The sequence below is a fragment of the Mobula birostris genome, chromosome 2 (assembly GCF_030028105.1).
Source record: "Mobula birostris isolate sMobBir1 chromosome 2, sMobBir1.hap1, whole genome shotgun sequence".
NCBI classification, from domain to species: domain Eukaryota; kingdom Metazoa; phylum Chordata; class Chondrichthyes; order Myliobatiformes; family Myliobatidae; genus Mobula; species Mobula birostris.
In genome coordinates this window covers 95,007,645-95,027,261 of record NC_092371.1, presented here as the reverse complement: position 1 = coordinate 95,027,261, position 19,617 = coordinate 95,007,645, and the positions used below count along the sequence as shown (strand labels likewise).

Below are 19,617 nucleotides of genomic sequence, written 5' to 3'. Positions count from 1 at the left end.
GAGAAACTTAACTGCAATATACAAGTCAGATTGACAGTAAATTTATTAAACAGTTTTTAATTGCTTCATACTTTGAAAGTAACTGTCCATTCAATGATTTTGGAGTGGTCATAACAAGCCATTTAGACAAATTCATCCCCAATAATTATTTCCTGAAAATCTTGTTAAATACATTCCTAACAGGAAAGCGAAGTGCAAAAGCATCACCAGGCCCAGAGTGAACAAGATCTGGGTAAAGGATCAAATACATGGACCCACATCCTAGCCTTTTTAAATGGCTGATCTCAATCTTAGGGCTGTATTAAGAGTTCTCAGTGCCCAGCACTATCACTCCAATGATGCTTTTATTAAAATAGAAAAGTGGTCTCTAAATGATCCTTGTTCCAAAGTTACAGTACATTGCTCTTCTTTCCTGACTAGAGCACGTTAAAATTTAGATTTTAAAAAGGTATAAGTTATACATTTCTCCTTGATATATTGTCAGTCAAGATGAATATCTTGACTGACGGTAGATTAGGGAAGAATGTGTGATTAGAGAAGAATATAAAATAATATTTTTATTTGTATATCTTAGTACATTCCTAACAATAGTGAATGAGAATTGAGGAGCACAATACGCCGACCTGAACATAAGTGACTGAAACATGGCCTTCAAATGCCATAGTTACCTATTTGACCCAAAATATGTCAGGATAGATGGCTATTAAAAGAAATTAGAGATGACACAAGTTCCCAAAGAGGGATAAAACAAGGCTGATAAATGGGACCAGTTCAGAAGTCAACAAAGGAGGATGCAAAGATTCAGAGTGAGGAGACAGAGTATGACAACAAACTTGCAAGGAACAAAAAAAAACTGACTATAAAAGCTTTTATATATCTGAAGAGAAACGAGCAAATGTAGGCCGCAACAGTAAAGAAATTGGGACACTTGCAATAGGGAACAAAGTTAATGACAGCACGATTAAACTTACGCAACACACATAAAAGTTGCTGGTGAACGCAGCAGGCCAGGCAGCATCTCTAGGAAGAGGTACAGTCGACATTTCAGGCCAAGACCCTTCATCAGGACTAACTGAAGGAAGAGTTAGTAAGAGATTTGAAAGTTGGAGGGGGAGGGGGAGATCCAAAATGATAGGAGAAGACAGGAGGGGGAGGGATGGAGCCAAGAGCTGGACAGGTGATAGGCAAAAGGGATACGAGAGGATCATGGGACAGGAGGTCCGGGAAGAAAGACGGGGGGTGGGGGGGGAGACCCAGAGGATGGGCAAGGGGTATATTCAGAAGGACAAAGGGAGAAAAAGGAGAGTGTGTATAAAAATAAGTAACAGATGGGGTACGAGGGGGAGGTGGGGCATTAGCAGAAGTTAGAGAAGTCGATGTTCATGCCATCAGGTTGGAGGCTACCCAGACAGAATATAAGGTGTTGTTCCTCCAATCTGAGTGTGGCTTCATCTTTACAGTAGAGGAGGCCGTGGATAGACATGTCAGAATGGGAATGGGATGTGGAATTAAAATGTGTGGCCACTGGGAGATCCTGCTTTCTCTGGCGGACAGAGCGTAGGTGTTCAGCAAAGCAGTCTCCCAGTCTGCGTCGGGTCTCGCCAATATATAAAAGGCCACATTGGGAGCACCGGACGCAGTATATCACCCCAGCCGACTCACAGGTGAAGTGTTGCCTCACCTGGAAGGACTGTTTGGGGCCCTGAATGGTGGTAAGGGAGGAAGTGTAAGGGCATGTGTAGCACTTGTTCCACTTACAAGGATAAGTGCCAGGAGGGAGTCAGTGGGGAGGGATGGGGGGGGACGAATGGACAAGGGAGTCGCGTAGGGAGCGATCCCTGCGGAATGCGGGGGGGGGGGGAGGGAAAGATGTGCTTAGTGGTGGGATCCCATTGGAGGTGGCGGAAGTTACGGAGAATAATATGTTGGACCCGGAGGGTGGTGGGGTGGTAGGTGAGGACCAGGGGAACCCTATTCCTAGTGGGGTGGCAGGAGGATGGAGTGAGAGCAGATGTACGTGAAATGGGGGAGATGCGTTTGAGAGCAGAGTTGATGGTGAAGGAAGGGAAGCCCCTTTCTTTAAAAAAGGAAGACATCTCCCTCGTCCTAGAATGAAAAGCCTCATCCTGAGAGCAGATGCGGCGGAGACGGAGGAATTGCGAGAAGTGGATGGCGTTTTTGCAAGAGACAGGGTGAGAAGAGGAATAGTCCAGATAGCTGTGAGAGTCAGTAGGCTTATAGTAGACATCAGTGGATAAGCTGTCTCCACAGACAGAAAGATCCTGAAAGGGGAGGGAGGTGTCGGAAATGGACCAGGTAAACTTGAGGGCAGGGTGAAAGTTGGAGGCAAAGTTAATAAAGTCAACGAGTTCTGCATGCGTGCAGGAAGCAGTGCCAATGCAGTCGTCGATGTAGCGAAGGAAAAGTGGGGGACAGATACCAGAATAGGCACGGAACATAGATTGTTCCACAAAGCCCGTTGGAGGTGGCGGAAGTTACGGAGAATAATATGTTGGACCCGGAGGCTGGTGGGTGGTAGCTGAGGACCAGGGGAACCCTATTCCTAGTGGGGTGGCGGGAGGATGGAGTGAGAGCAGATGTACGTGAAATGGGGGAGATGCATTTGAGAGCAGAGTTGATAGTGGAGGAAGTGAAGCCCCTTTCTTTAAAAAAGGAAGACATCTCCCTCATCCTAGAATGAAAAGCCTCATCCTGAGAGCAGATTAAACAATTAAACTTACATTTGCTTTTGTTCTCATAAAAGAGAACAGAAATAAACTCCTAGATATGTTAGGCAAATAAAGATCTGGTGAGAGGCAGGAACTGAAACAAATCAGTATGGCTAAATCAATAATGATAGGGAAATTAATATTGCTAAAGGTTGACACACTACAAGTCTGGTAATCCACATCTCAGAGTACCAAAGGAAATACACTGGAAATAGTGGATAGATTGTGGTCATTTTCCAAAATTCTTTAAACTCTAGGGTAGTTCCTACTGCTTGGAAGAGAGCTGCACTGTTTAAATATAAGAACAGAATTACAGATCTGTAAATCTTACGTAACAATGAAATGCTAGAGTCTATTGTAAAAGATGTAATAGCAGAACACTTAGAAAGCATTAACAGAATTGTTAAAAGTCTATTGCATTTATGAAAGGGAAATCCTGCTTCACAAATATAATGGAGTTTTTGGGCATGCCACTGGAATCATTAGTCAGACATCTGATGCGGGTATTTACGGAGGCTTAAAAGGCTTCCGATGAGGTACCAGATGTTGGAGCATGAAACTGAAGCGCATCGAATTGGCAAAAGCTGAAATTTAGATGCCAGCAGGAAACAGTAGGAATGAATGGGAATGAATGGGACTTTTTTCTAGGTGGCAAACAATGGCTAATGGCATGCCAGCTATTCACAGTATATATCAACTACTTTGATGAAAGAACTATATGAAATAACTATAAGTTTGCAGATGACACAGGACATAGAATGTGAGTTGTGGAGGATTCAGAAGCAATAGGCCAGTCAGTCTGACCTCAATGGTTGGGAAGATGTTGGAGTCGATTATTAAGGATGAGGTCTTAGTGAACTTGGAGGCACATGATAAAATAGGCCATAGTCAGCATAGTTTCCTCTAGGGAAAACCTTGCCTCACAAATCCTTTGAAATTCTTTGAAGAATTAACAAGCAGGATAGACAAAGAACAATCAGTTAATGTTGTGTATTTGGATTTTCAGAAAGTCTTTGACAAGGTGCCATACCTGAGACTGCTTAACAAGCTACGAGCCCATGGTATTACAGGGAAGATTCTAGCATGGATAAAGCAGTAGCTGATTGGCAGGAGGCAAAGAGTGGGAATAAAGGGAGCCTTTTCTGGTTGCTGCCGGTGACTAGTGGTGTTCCAAAGGGATCTGTGTTGGGACCGATTCTTTTTATGTTATGTGTCAATGATTTGGATGATGGAATTGACGGCTTTGTTGCAAAGGTTGCAGAAAAGATAAGTGGAGGGCAGATAGTCTTGAGGAAGTACAGAGGCTACAGAAAGACATTAGGAGAATGGGCAAAGTGGCAGATGGAATAGTGTCGGGAAGTGTATGGCCACGCACTTTGGTAGAAGAAATGCAACGAAGACTCTTTCATTGAACATAAAATCAATTCACCTAGTTGAACTTATTCCTTAACTGGGATGGCACAGTAACACAGCGGTTAGCGTAACACTATTACACAGAAGCGATTAGGAAGGCTAAAAGAATGTTGGGGTATATAATACCCTCAGTGGAGTTCAAGTCTAGAGACATTCTCCTTAAGCTGTATAATGTGTTTGAGGCCACACGTTGAGTACTGTCTACAATTTTCCTCTCCATATTTTGTGAGGGATGTGAAAGCACTGGAGAGAATTCAGAGAAAGGTGAAGAGACTCATTCCGGGTCTACAGGGTATGAGCTATGAAGAAAGACCGAAAGAATTTAATCTTTCTAGCTTAAGTAGATGCAGAATGAGAGGAGACATGATAGAAGTGTTCAAAATCACTATGGGTACAAGTAAAGTGGATGCCAGCTGCTACTTCGAAATTAATCCATCAATGAGGACACGGGGCCATAGGTGGAGACTGGTTGAAGGAATGTGTCAGACTAACATCAGGAAGCATTTCTTTACATAGCAAGTTGTGGACACATGAAACAAACTACCTGGTTGTGTGTTTGAGAGTAGTACCTTAGAGACTTTCAAATCTAAACTTGATAGTTATTTCAACACACTATGTGAATTGGAATTTGGCAAGCATTGTTGGGCCAAATGGCCTGTTCTTGTCAAAAACTTTCCAATGTTCTAATTACAGCACCGGCTACTGGGAATTATTTCTTGCTGCTCTCTGTAAGGAGTATGTACATTCTCCCTGTGACATAGTGTGTTTCCTCCAGGTACTCTGGTTTCCTCCCACATTCCAAAACCATACAGGTTAGTAGGTTAATTGGTCACATGGGTTTAGTTGGGTAGTATGGGCTCATTAGGCCGGAAGGGCTATATCTCTAAATAAACTAAAATAGAACTCTATTTATTTTCAAGTTCAATGTATAACTGTAGAAACTTGCATGAGTCCAAGCCACAAGTCTCCTTGTCAAATACATAATACGCCCTTATCCCAACTTGCTTTCTCAAAGACTGATGAGTGTTTTTGCTGCTCAGTTCTCAATAGAGTTCAAGTTTCACTTTTGCTGGTAATTTCCATTCTGCTCCCTTTTCAAATGATCTACCCCTCACCTTTCCTTTTCTTAACCTCTAGTTCCATCTCAGGTGACAGATCGGCATCCAATATCCATTACTCGTCCACAGATTCCCAAATCCATCTCGATTAAACCTTCTCCCATGCTGCTTCCCAAAAGGACTCCATTCCTTCCATTCTCTTAGATTCTCCAGCCGATTCTGATGGCACAGCTTTCAACAGCAGTACCTCCAAGAGACCTTTCTTTCTCCTTCATGATGGCTTGTCCTCCAACACTAATAGAGCTCCTGAAAGTCTTCCATTTCCTGCACCCCTGCTCTTAACCTCTCTTCTCAGAGGATGGACAGGGTTCACTTCTTTCTATTAACCTCTAAATTCAACGGATCATTCTCTGCAATTTCCATTATTCAAAATGCGATGCCAACATCAGACCTTCTCTTCCCATATTCCAGAGACATATTTCCCTCTTTGTTTCCATTTGTTCTTCTCCTCTAACACCCTCTATACCATTCTCATACAACCACAGAAGATGCAATTTTACTTCAAGGACCAAGCATTTCCATAAAGCAGATATTTACTTGTGCTTCTTTTCAATTTGGTACTCATAAAGTGACCTCCATTCACACTGTAAGGTTGGCCTCTAGCTTTCATTTCCAGTTCATTAATTTGCCAACCACTTCTGCTTATGACCTTTCTGCCTCTGGTTTCTTCTGTTCTAATTAAAACTCAAGGAAAAGAATTGCATTGCTCATATTTGGACATTACATCCTTCAAACTTAACAATGAACCAAACAACCGCAATTTTTTTTCTTGCAGAACTCCTTGTTCTGATGCTGCCTGACCAGCTGAATATTTGCTGCATTTTTGCTTCAGATTTTCAGCAAATATTATGGTTTAAATCATATTGTTTCAGAAACAATTATTTTCTCTCATTTTCATTCATCTCCCCAAGAAGTTCAAATATAACAATTTATCACCCTTTAACTATAACTATTACAATTCACATTATTTACTTTCCCTATCATTGATTCCACCTTTTGCTGAAATGAAAAGAATATTTGTTTTCTAACTTTCCTCAGTTGTAATGAAAGATCAATCAGAAGTGTTTCCCTCTACACAGACGATTCCTGGCCTGCGGAGTCAGCATTTTCGTGTTTATTTCAGAATCCCGCTCACTTGCTATTTTTTAAAATAATTTATTCTAGTCCCTTTAGAAAATTTACACTACCCCTCGAGCAGGGCACTTCAGATCACAAAACTATGTAAAATAGGTGCCCTCGGACCATGTGTTTTTCTGCCTTGTCACTTTAAATCTCTCTTTGGGGTGAAAACTTTTTTTGAAAAACTGCAACTGTCAGAAATCTGGGGGAAAAATCCACTATGTTGCCTGACTTGCCGAGTACTTTGCCTCTTCTGGTTATTGCTCTTTTTTATGATAATCCTTCCATCAAAATAGTGCGCGAATTCGAACACTTTTTTGCAAACTGAAGTCTCGTGTCGTATTTTAGTTCCGCATCCTCTGCATTGCTTTATATGATTTTTGCGGCATTTTCACTTCGCTTCTTTTTATCTAAGTTTAACTTAAAGTTATAGTTTAACCGAGCTGTCGTTTGCAAATGCAATGAAGTGGTTGGAAATGACATTTATTAACAGAGGGCCCTCTGCCCCGTTCACCTCAGGCGAACACACACACCTACTTAGCGGACCGTGTCCATAAATCTAATAGTTACAGCTCACATGTAGCCTTCTGACTGCTGTTTCTTCTCAGGGGACGGGGCCAGAGGCAACCGTGCACCCGGAGGCTGCGCCCTTACCTGTCCTGCAGCAGCTTCAGCCCCATGTCGACGCTCTCTCCCTCCACTTCCTCCCAGCTCAACAACGCGCTCTCCAGCTGCATGGGTAACGGATCCTCGGGGCCTAGCGGGCTTGGAAACTCCCGCAGCAAGGAGTCCAAGACTTGCCGTATTTCGATTTCCATCCACGGCTCGCTCTTCCCCGCCGAAGCACTCATCCTCCCCTCATTCCCCGCGGCTACTAGCGCCGGACTAACCGCCAGCCCACGCGCTTCCGAACCGCGGGCACTGGCGGCGCCGCACATGCGCGCCTGGCGCGCTGGGGGGGTGGGGGGGGGTGGGGGGGTGGGGGGGGTGGGGGGGGGGGTCCCTTCGCACGCATGCGCACTCCTCGCTGAGGCGTTGTTGAGGCTTCGCAGGTCGTTCGCCCCTTCCTGAGGTATTCATCACTTTAAAACAGATATAAACGGTTGGAGAAAACGCAAATTGAGTTCTAATGCCGGCAGTCGCTGCCCCTTCAGCGCAGGTGTCTCGGCTCAGGTGGTGGAGAGATAAAGGTAGTCAAACACAAAATAATAAAAATAAACAACAGGAATTCTGCAGATGCTGGAAATTCAAGCAACACACATAAAAGTTGCTGGTGAACGTAGCAGGCCAAGCAGCATCTCTAGGAAGAGGTGCAGTCGACGTTTCAGGCTGCATTCTCTTCCTAGAGATGCTGCCTGGCCTGCTGCGCTCACCAGCAACTTTTATATAATAAAAATAAAGGTAGTCAAAATTAGGCAACAAGTTCGAGTGCAGGTCATCGAACGACTAATGCTTGAGACGTTCAACAGTATAGCTGGCACCTCTTTCCCCAGAAGGCGTCTGACCAGCTGATATTTCCCGCACTTCCTATACTTAATTCAGATTGGCAGCATCTTCAGTGTTTTGAGTTATAGTTCACCCACACGAACAACTCAAGAAGGAGCAGACCGTCAAATAACTGCGTAGCTGAACTGCAGCCTCAAAAAATTCCAAATTCCCCATATCCTTTGGTTCATTTTAATATCCATAAGTCGATCAAGCTTTATTTTGACAGTCTTCTTCCGGACCGGTGCCTTCCCATGTCCACCTACATTTACAACGAACTAGTAAATAACTTTATGCCTATCGTGCAGAAGTCCTGACTAGGGAAGTGATTTTTAATAGTTAACAAATCCTTAATTTGTTTGAAATACCTTTTACATGATATTGACAGATAATAGTCAGAATTGTCAGAAGGGCAGTGTTATGATAATTGTGGGGGATTTTAACATGCGAGTCCATTGGGAAAATCAGGTCGGCACTGGATCTCAAGAGAGGGAATTTGTAGAATGTCTGCAAGATGACTTTTTAGAACAGCTTGTTTTTGAGCCCACTAGGGGATCGGCTGTACTGGATTGGGTATTGTGTAATGAACCGCAGGTGATTAGAGAGATTGAGGTGAAGGAACCCTTAGGAGGCAGTGATCATAACATGATTGAGTTCACTGTGAAATTAGAAAAAGAGAAGCCGAAATCTGATGTGTCGACATTTCAGTGGAGTAAAGGAAATTACAGTGGCATGAGAGAGGAACTGGCCAAAGTTGACTGGAAAGGGACACTGGCGGGAAAGACAGCAGAGCAGCAGTGGCTGGAGTTTATGCGAGAAATGAGGAATGTGCAAGACAGGTATATTCCAAAAAAGAAGAAATTTTCAAGTGGAAAAGGGATGCAACCATGGTTGACAAGAGAAGTCAAAGCCAAAGTTAAAGCAAAGGAGAGGGCATACAAGGAAGCAAAAATTAGTGGGAAGACAGAGGATTGGGAAGTTTTTAAAACCTTACAAAAGGAAACCAAGAAGGTCATTAAGAGAGAAAAGATTAACAATGAAAGGAAGCTAGCAAATAATATCAAAGAGGATACTAAAAGCTTTTTCAAGTATATAAAGAGTAAAAGACAGGTGAGAGTAGCTATAGGACCGGTAGAAAATGATGCTGGAGAAACTGTAATGGGAGATAAGGAGATGGCAGAGGAACTGAACGAGTATTTTGCATCAGTCTTCACTGAGGAAGACATCAGCAGTATACCGGACACTCAAGGGTGGCAGGGAAGAGAAGTGTGCGCAGTTACAATTACGACAGAGAAAGTACTCAGGAAGCTGAATAGGCTAAAGGTAGATAAATCTCCTGGACCAGATGGAATTCACCCTCGTGTTCTGAAGGAAGTAGCTGTGGAGATTGCGGAGGCATTAGCAATGATCTTTCAAAAGTCGATGGATTCTGGCATGGTTCCGGAAGACTGGAAGATTGCAAATGTAACTCCGCTATTTAAGAAGAGGGCAAGAAAGCAGAAAGGAAATTATAGACCTGTCAGCTTGACATCGGTGGTTGGGAAGTTGTTGGAGTCGATTGTCAAGGATGAGGTTACAGAGTACCTGGAGGCATATGACAAGATAGGCAGAACTCAGCATGGATTCCTTAAAGGAATATCCTGCCTGACAAAACTATTACAATTTTTTGAGGAAATTACCAGTAGGCTAGACAAGGGAGATGCAGTGGATGTTGTATATTTGGATTTTCAGAAGGCCTTTGACAAGGTGCCACACATGAGGCTACTTAACAAGATAAGAGTCCATGGAATTACGGGAAAGTTACATACGTGGATAGAGCGTTGGCTGATTGGCAGGAAACAGAGAGTGGGAATAAAGGGATCCTATTCTGGTTGGCTGCCGGTTACCAGTGGTGTTCCACAGGGGTCCGTGTTGGGGCCGCTTCTTTTTACATTGTACATCAACTATTTGGATTATGGAATAGATGGCTTTGTGGCTAAGTTTGCTGACGTTACGAAGATAGGTGGAGGGGCCGGTAGTGCTGAGGAAACGGAGAGTCTGCAGAGAGACGTGGATAGATTGGAAGAATGGGCAGAGAAGTGGCAAATGAAGTACAATGTTGGAAAATGTATGGTTATGCACTTCGGCAGAAAAAATAAACGGGCAGACTATTATTTAAATGGGGAAAGAATTCAAAGTTCTGAGATGCAACGGGACTTGGGAGTCCTCGTACAGGATACCCTTAAAGTTAACCTCCAGGTTGAGTCAGTAGTGAAGAAGGCGAATGCAATGTTGGCATTCATTTCTAGAGGAATAGAGTATAGGAGCAGGGATGTGATGTTGAGGCTCTATAAGGCGCTGGTGAGACCTCACTTGGAGTACTGTGGGCAGTTTTGGTCTCCTTATTTAAGAAAGGATGTGCTGACATTGGAGAGGGTACAGAGAAGATTCACTAAAATGATTCCGGGAATGAGAGGGTTAACATATGAGGAACGTTTGTCCGCTCTTGGACTGTATTCCTTGGAGTTTAGAAGAATGAGGGGAGACCTCATAGAAACATTTTGAATGTTAAAAGGCATGGACAGAGTGGACGCGGCAAAGTTGTTTCCCATGATGGGGGAGTCTAGTACGAGAGGGCATGACTTAAGGATTGAAGGGCACCCTTTCAGAACAGAAATGCGAAGAAATTTTTTTAGTCAGAGGGTGGTGAATCTATGGAATTTGTTGCCACGGGCAGCAGTGGAGGCCAAGTCATTGGGTGTATTTAAGGCAGAGATTGATAGGTATCTGAGTAGCCAGGGCATCAAAGGTTATGGTGAGAAGGCGGGGGAGTGGGACTAAATAGGAGAATGGATCAGCTCATGATTAAATGGCGGAGCAGACTCGATGGGCCGAATGGCCTACTTTTGCTCCTTTGTCTTATGGTCTTATGGTCTAATAGTAACTTTAATGTTTGGATACTATTGGGATAGTTTCTTACTCCTAGCAGTTCATTGCAACCAGCTAAATTCTGACTACATTCATGGTAACAGAAGTCAATCTGCTCCATATGCTCAAAACGGAATGTCTGGTATAGATGGACTTACTCTGATTTCCACAACTTGTACACTGCTTATCAGATACAGTATAAATAATGTTTTCTTTAAATTCCCCTCTCTGCCTGATTGATGGAGCTATAAAGAAGGCAAGACAGTGTCTATATTTCATTAGGAGTTTGAGGAAATGTGGTTTGTCAACTAAAACACTGGGAAACTTCTACAAATGTACTGTGGAGAGCATTCTGACTGGTTGCATCACTTTGGTATGGGGAGGGCATGCTACTACAACAAGATCGAAGTAAGTTGCAGAAACTTGTAAAACTCGCCAGCTTCATCATGGGCACGATTCTCCAGAGTATCCAAGACATCTTCAAGGAGCGGTGCCTTAGGAAGGGGGCATCCATCATTAAGGATCCCCACCACCCAGGACATCCCCACTTCACACTGTTACTGTCAGGAAGGAGTACAGAAGCCTGAAGGCACACACTCAGCGATTCAGGAACAGCTTCTTCCCCTCCACCATCTGATTTCTAAATGGACATTGAATCCATGCACGCCACCTCACTACTTTTTTATTTCTGTTATTTTAACTTAACTATTTAATAGACATAGACATATATATATATATATTTAGTGTAACTCACTTTTTTCTCTATACCTATTTAATTGTGCTATTGCTGTACAGTTAACAAATTTCATGACATATGCTGGTAACACTAAATCTGATTCTGAAGTTGAAATACCTAAATGTTAAGCACTAAACTGAAACAATGGGTCCATTCTGTCTTCACACTGGCTCTAGTTGTTAAAAAAATGCTACATGAGATCAGGAAAGACTATCACAAAGTATCTGGAGCTCCCATGAATATAGGAAATACATTCCACAGTTCCATTTACTGTTCTCAGGTCAGCTAATTTAGCCATCTTTTACTATAGGATAATATCTATTTCATATTAGCAATGTTAGACGATTGCCGAATCAACAGAAAACAGACTCAGGATAAATGGTTCATTTACTAATTGGTTGGGTGTTAAAGATATCAATATTAAGGTCTCATCTATTTACAGGCTATATTATAACTCAGGTGAAGGAGCTGAATGTGTTCTAGTGAAATTTACAGGCAGTACAAAGATAGGTAGAAAACCAAGTTGGGAAGAGGGTTCTGAGTCTGAAAACAGATTTAGAGAGGTTTGAAACATGAGATTCTGCAGATGCTAGAAATCCTGAGCAACACACAAAGTGCGTTGCTCCAGTGTGACCAAGGATGGGAGCTCAACATTCAGGGATATTCAATATTCGGGAGGGATAGACATGAAAGAAAAGGAGTTGGGGTAGCATTGCTGGTTAGAGAGGAGATTAACACAATAGAAAGGAAGGACATTAGCTGGGAGGATGTGGAATCGATATGGGTAGAGCTGCATAACACTAAGAGGCATAAAACGCTGGTGGGAGTTGTGTACAGGCCACCAAACAGTAGTAGTGAGGTAGGGGATGGTATTAAACAGGAAATTAGAAATGTGTGCAATAAGGGAACAGCAATTATAATGGGTGACTTCAATCTACATATAGATTGGGTGAACCAAATTGGTGCTGAGGAAGAGGATTTCTTGGAATGTATGCGGGATGGTTTTTTGAACCAACATGTTGAGGAACCAGCTAGAGAGCAGGCTATTCTAGACTGGGTATTGAGCAATGAGGAAGGGTTAATTAGCAATCTTGTCGTGAGAGGCCCCGTGGGTAAGAGCGACCATAATATGGTGGAATTCTTCATTAAGATGGAGAGTGACATAGTTAATTCAGAAACAAAGGTTCTGAACTTAAAGAAGGGTAACTTTGAAGGTATGAGGCATGAATTAGCTAAGATAGACTGGCAAATGACACTTAAAGGGTCGACGGTGGATATAAAATGGCAAGCATTTAAAGATCGCATGGATAAACTACAACAATTGTTCATCCCAGTTTGGCAAAAGAATAGATCAAGGAAGGTAGTGCACCGTGGCTGACAAGGGAAATTAGGGATAGTATCAATTCCAAAGAAGAAGCATACAAATTAGCCAGAAAAAGTGGCTCTCCTGAGGACTGGGAGAAATTCAGAGTCCAGCAGAGGTGGACAAAGGGCTTAATTAGGAGGGCGAAAAAAGATTATGAGAGAAAACTGGCAGGGAACTTAAAAACTGACCGTAAAAGCTTTTATAGATATGTGAAAAGAAAAAAATTGGTTAAGACAAATGTAGGTCCCCTACAGACAGAAATAGGTGAATTGATTATGGGGAGCAAGGACATGGCAGACCAATTGAATAACTACTTTGGTTCTGTCTTCACTAAGGAGGACATAAATAATCTTCTGGAAATAGTAGGGGACAGAGGGTCCAGTAAGATGGAGGAACTGAGGGAAATACATATTAGTAGGGAAGTGGTGTTAGGTAAATTGAAGGGATTAAAGGCAGATAAATCCCCAGGGCCAGATGGTCTGCATCCCAGAGTGCTTAAGGAAGTAGCCCAAGAAATAGTGGATGCATGAGTGATAATTTTTCAAAACTCTTTAGATTCTGGACTAGTTCCTGAGGATTGGAGGGTGGCTAATGTAACCCCACTTTTTAAAAAAGGAGGGAGAGAGAAACCGGGGAATTATAGACCGGTTAGCCTCACATCAGTGGTGGGGAACATGCTAGAGTCAGTTATCAAAGATGTGATAACAGCACATTTGGAAAGCGGTGAAATCATCGGACAAAGTCAGCATGGATTTGTGAAAGGAAAATCATGTCTGACGAATCTCATAGAATTTTTTGAGGATGTAACTAGTAGAGTGGATAGAGTAGCTTCTGAGAGGATTTCCCATCTCAGAACCTGGAACAAGAGGGGCTAGTTTTGGAATAAGAAGTCATCTGAGAATTAATGAAGAATTTCTTTTCCTGTATGGTCATGAATCTTTGGAATTCTCAAGCCCAGTGAGGTGCAGGGGTCAACTTAGTCAAAGCAGAAGTCGTCTGTAGGAGTTATCTGAAAGAGGCAAGAAAGTGAAGCTGAGACTGTGATGAGATCAGCTATGATTTTATTGAATGTAGTCCATGATTGATACCTCATATGTTGATATCGCTACTCCTGCTCCTATTTGTTATGTTCTTTTCCTTAAACCTAGGCACATGTAACATATATAGTATACAATCCTCCCTAGCTCCAAATGACAACTTAAGTAATAGTCTGCACATACAATCAAGCATTTGGGAGACTGGTGGATAGTTTTGCCAGCTACTGCAGGGTTGCATTCATTATCCGCTGGGTGGAAACTTGATTCATGGCTGTATCATTACATCTTGCAGAGAAATCTGAATGGTTGAATTCAACGTAGGTTTAACTACATGTTGTTCCTGGTTGGCTTATTTTTTTTAACTAAATTGTCAGATAGCTGCATTTCCAAGTTGAAAACTTTTCAGGTTATGAAAGTTCTCATGAACCTGTCATAATATGGGGAGACACGTATGTAGGTATTTCATCTTAAGTGGTAATGGTAACTAAAACTAAGTATCAACTAGTTTGATCAAACCCTTTCAGGGCATTTGCTTTGAGAGTGTTTGACATACTGATGTAAACACTTAGAAGATAAGGTTAGTTACTACTATGTATTCATTACCATTTGGCCAAACAAAGAGAGCAGTTTTGTCAGTTCCAATCACTTATTGAGACACAGATTCACACAGCACAAAGCAAATTCTCTTGCTCACTGAGTTTACATTGAGCATCAAGCATCCATTTATGCTGATCCCTCATCAACCCCATTTTGTTCTCCACATACTCTCATCAACTCTGCTATACAAAGGGCAATCACCCTACAAAACTGTGTGTCTTTGGGATGGATGAGGAAAATGGAGCATCGGGAAGAAAATGGAAAGCCATGTAGTCACAGAGAATATATGCAAATTCCCCGAATTCAGGATCAAAGACAGGTCCCTGGGGAGCTACCTCAGAATTACGCTTAATATCACTGGCATATGCCGTGATATTTATTATTTTGCAGCAGCGATATATTGAAATTCATAAAATAAAAAACGATAAATTACAATATATAACATTAAATTAAGTAAGTACTAAAAGAGAGCAAAAAATAGTGAGGCAATGTTCATCGATTTATTGTCTATTTAGAAATCTGATGTCGGAGGAGAAGAAGCTGTTTCTGAAACATTGAGTGTGTGTCTCCAGGCTCCTGCACATCCTCCTTGAGGTAGCAATAAGAAGAGGGTACGTCCTGAGTAATGGGGAGTGGGGGTCCTTAATCATGGATGGCACCATCTTCAGTCATCATCTTTTGAAGATGTCCTCGATGTTGGAGAGGCTAGTGTTCATGATGGAGCTGGCAGAGTTTATTACTTTCTGTATCTTTTTCAAATCCTGTGCAGTGGATCCTTCATACTTGATGGTGTTGCAACCAAGCTGCAAAAGTCTTTGGTGACTTACCAAGTATCTTCAAACTCCTAATGAAATATAGCCGCTGTCATGCCTTTTCTGTAATTGCATCAATATTTTTGGCCTAAGGTAGATCATCAGAGATGAGTTGCACTCAGGAACTTGAAACTGCTCACACTTTCCACTCCTGATCCCTCGATGAGGACTGGTGTGTTCCCTTGACTTACCTTTCTTGAAGTCCCAATCAATTAGTCTTTCTGATGTTGTGCGCAAGGAAGTTGCTGCAACATCACTTAACCAGCTGTTTGAGCTCATAGGACTAGATGTTTCAATCCCTTTGATAAGCAGATCCTCTCTCGGATCATAGTACAGTATAGAGATCTTGAGGTGGGGCTAGGTGGGTGGCAGACACTTCCCAGGGGTGATCAGGTGGGCACCCCCCTTCTTCAATGTTTCATCGTTTTAAGCCCACTACATCTCCAGAGGGCCCAACAGTGCGACCCGGCATCCCAGGTGCACCCACCCCTTCACATCTAGCCACCCATGGGTCATTATAGGGCCCAGCTGCCGTCACTCCTCTTCATCCATAACCAATTGCTACTTCACTCAGCTACATCTGAGAGTTCACTTATAGCTTGCCGCTGGCCCTGGTCTCTGTCTCCCAATCCCCTCAGCAACCTGACCATGGAAGTAGCCACAAATCCTCTGCAGCCAACCTCTACCGGGAAAATTTGCACCTTCCATCCACGCTGCTTGGCATCTGTGACCAGCTCAGCGTATCTTAGATGTTTCCACTCATACGCCTCACAGACTGCATCTTCCCAGGACACTGTGAGATTTGAGATTACTACAGCCTTCAGACTGCTGGACCACAAGTCCGAGTCTGGTCTGAGGGTTGTAGTGGCTTTCTCCGGGGGAAATATTAGCTTTTTGTCAAGGTCGATGGCCATGCTCCAGTCACAAGCAGACCCCAGTATGCCTGACACCAACCATGTCACTGAGGGTAGCAGTGTCTGCCCGTGGTGGTTCTTCTGGTCATATTGGGGCTTAGAGTTGTTATTCAGCCTTTGCTTCTCCACAATGGATGCTAAGCATCTGAGGACCGGGTTTTGTCTCCATGTGTATCTTCCTTGAGTGAGGCTTACTTTGCAAGATGAGAGGATGTGCTTGAGGTTTGCTGTTCTTCCACAGAGTGGACAAGCTGGGTCTTCACCAATCCACTGGTTCAGATCTTTGAGATCAATCTCAATTCTATATGCCTCCTCATCACTATCTGGAAATCTGCCAACAATAGTTGTGTTGTTGGCAAATTTATAGATGGCGTTTTGAGTTGTGGGTGTAGGGAGAGTAGAGCAGTGGAGGTGCACCAGTGTTGATTGTTAGTGAGGAGGCAATGTTATTTCCAATCTGCAGAGACTTTGGCCTCCCAGTGAGGAAGTCAAGAATCCAGTAGGTACTGAGGCCCAGGTTTTGGAGCTTTTTGATTAGAACTGAGGGTATATTCATGTTAAACACTGAACTGTAGTAAATAAAGAGCTGCCTGATGCAAGTATTACTCCTGTCCAGGTGATCCAAGGCCAAATGGAGAGCAGTAATATTGAATCCACTATAAACTTATTATAGTGAAAGGCAAATTGCAGCGGGTCTAGGCCTTTGCTGGCAGGAGTTGATTCTAGCCATGACCAACGCTGATTTAAGGATAAAGCACTTCATCACATTAGATGTGAGAGTTACTGGGCAATAATCATTGAGGCAGCTCACCCTGCTCTTCTTGACCACTGGCATCATTGTTGCTCTTTGGAATCAGGTGGGAGCTTTCGACTGCAACAGTGAGAATTTGAAGATGTCCCTGAACACTCTTGCCAGTTAGTCGGCACAAGGTTTCAGTTCCCTGCCCGGTACATCTGCTAAGGTCTCCATGTTTGAAACAGCCGAGTACCCTGTTCAATGCACATTGGTCTATGCAACATTGTCAACCTCTCAAAAATAAATTCAAATGGACAGTAGTGTTAATGTTACTGTTTCATCCTCCAGAGTTGATCCTGATTTCTGGTACTGTCTCTGTAAAATTTGGACATCCTCCCCAGCACTGAATGGATTTCCTTTAGGTGCTGTGTTTCCTTCCCACAGCCTAAAGATGTAACAGTGGGTTAATTGGCTTCTATAATTAACCTAGTGTAAACAGTGTAGATGAGTAGTAAGAGGAGAGTTGATTGGAATGTAGAAGTTGTTTACGGAGAGATTAGTAAGGAATTAGGACTGATGAGTGTGTTCCATCACCCTCTTTAGTAATGTTGATTTAAGGATAAATATTAGCCACAACAAGAAGAATATTGCAGAGTGCTATCAGTAAGGGATACCACTTTATTTTTGATATTGTTGAGCATGGGATCCGCAGTCATTCAGGCATGTTGTGAACATTTCAATTTCTACTCAAATTATGTTGTGCAGAATGTGGAATTGGGAATTAATGGGTTACTCCCTGGAAAATATCCAGTCTTTGAGCTATTCTTGCAGCCATGCTATTAATATACGTAGTCCCTTTAAGATTATGCTTGACAGCAACCTCCCAGTTGTGAGCACATATCTGCACTTAGTCTCCACACAAGGGTTTGCACCTAAATTCTGACTCCATGAGACTGACTCAGTTGCCGGTTTGCTACTGCAGCAACCCAACATCACAGTGCAGGTCGTGAGCTATGTCTCAATCTGTGATATCAGATCTCAAGGCTCCTTGTCTACAACTCTGATATCTCACCTCTCTCAAAGGCCTTTGATAATCTCATTTAAAAGAAAATATATTTTACACAAAATAGTTTAAAATACCAGAGAATTGGTCACAAAATAAATGAAAGAAAAGTTAATAGCATTTTCATTAAAGGTTCATGATCACATTGAATACAATAACTGGTGGCATAAAGTCAAATTATGTGGTGCAAAGTGCATGTCTCTTATGGAAATCAGATATTGTAGTGATCAAGAATGAAAGTTAGAGAAAAGCTGACCTGCAAAGAACACCTCTCTCCAGAATTACCGTAAAAAGGCATGTATAACTCTGACCACTGATGCTAGGGAATTAATTGATTGCAAAGCCATTGAATGTCAAGGTAAAAAGGTGATCCAGGTGTGTTTTTGCCACGCTGGTGTGATGAACTGGGACCGAGGCTTCAGCCTACTCCAGCTGCTCCAGGAACAGATCTGCAGACTCAGTCTGGTTCAGAATGCTGTTGGCTTGCTTCTATTGGTTACATGATTTGTGTTTTTTTTCTCTTTCTCTGAACATTGGTTTTGGGTCTTTTTTTTAAAATTCAGGTTTCTTGCTTTGTGGCTGCCTGTAAACAGACAAATCTCAAGGTGAATAATTTATACATTATTTGATAATAAATGGGGTTTGAGTCTTATGGCCTTCTCCTACATCTTGATTCAATGTTTGGTACTGGAGATGGAGTGTCTTCCCTGCTTCTTATTGGCTTTAATCTTTATTAGGGCTCTTGCTACTACTGCAATTAGAATGTTATTGTCACATGTACAATGTACAGTGAATAACATCTTGCATACTTTTCATGAAAATCAAATCATTACACTGAGGTAGTACAAGGTAAAATAATAATTGCATGCAAAATGAAGATTACAGCTCCAGAGAATGTGCAGGTAGACAACAAGGAGGTATATTGTGAGGTTCGGATTCAGACCAAGCCATTATTAAATAGTCCTATAACAGCTGGGTAGAAGCTATCCCTCAGCCTGGTGATACATACTTTCAGGCTGCTGTATCTTCTGCACAATAGAAGAAGGGAGAAGAGAGAATATCTAGAGTGGATGGGGTTTTTGATTATGCTTTACTGAAGCAGCAAAAGTTATACACAGAAGCTGGTTTCTGTGATGTGCTGAGCAACATCCACATCTCACTACAGTGTCTTTCAACTGGTCTCGAGAGTGATTGCCAAACCAAGCCATTATCGTCCAGATAGGATGCTTTCTACATTTCATCAGTGAAAGTTGGTAAGAGCCATACCTGGTCTGAGGACTCCTTCGATCAGGGTTGACCATGGATATTGCATCCTAGCTGTCTAAATACACAAGCCTGAACAGTACAATATGGAGAGCAAGCTGTTGCCCTCGTAGCAAGCTCCCCCCCCTCCAAGCAACTGATGAACCCAAAGGAATGGCAGAGATTGATACAGTTTGGTACCAGTCATAGGAGTTGCCAGTCAACATTGAACAAATTGTAGGACTGCTTTAGGGAATCCAGCTCCAGATCTTTCTTCTCTGGGTTTACTCCCGAAGCCTTCCCCATGAGTGGGTATAGCCGCAAGGCAGCGGAGGTTTGAGGT

The 19,617-nt window shown here is 42.6% G+C and overlaps 1 protein-coding gene across 2 annotated transcripts in view; it reads right to left on the bottom strand.

The window, feature by feature from the left end:
• ppm1f (protein phosphatase, Mg2+/Mn2+ dependent, 1F) overlaps positions 1 to 7,334 on the bottom strand; it is a 75,033-nt gene extending 67,699 nt beyond the window's left edge. For both annotated transcript variants that reach the window (XM_072245280.1, XM_072245289.1), the window contains exon 1: positions 7,034 to 7,334. In XM_072245280.1, the coding sequence (XP_072101381.1) occupies positions 7,034 to 7,317 (284 nt within the window). In that variant the 5' untranslated portion in view covers positions 7,318 to 7,334. The remainder of the gene's footprint in view (positions 1 to 7,033) is intronic.
• Between the last annotated feature and the right edge of the window lie 12,283 nt (positions 7,335 to 19,617).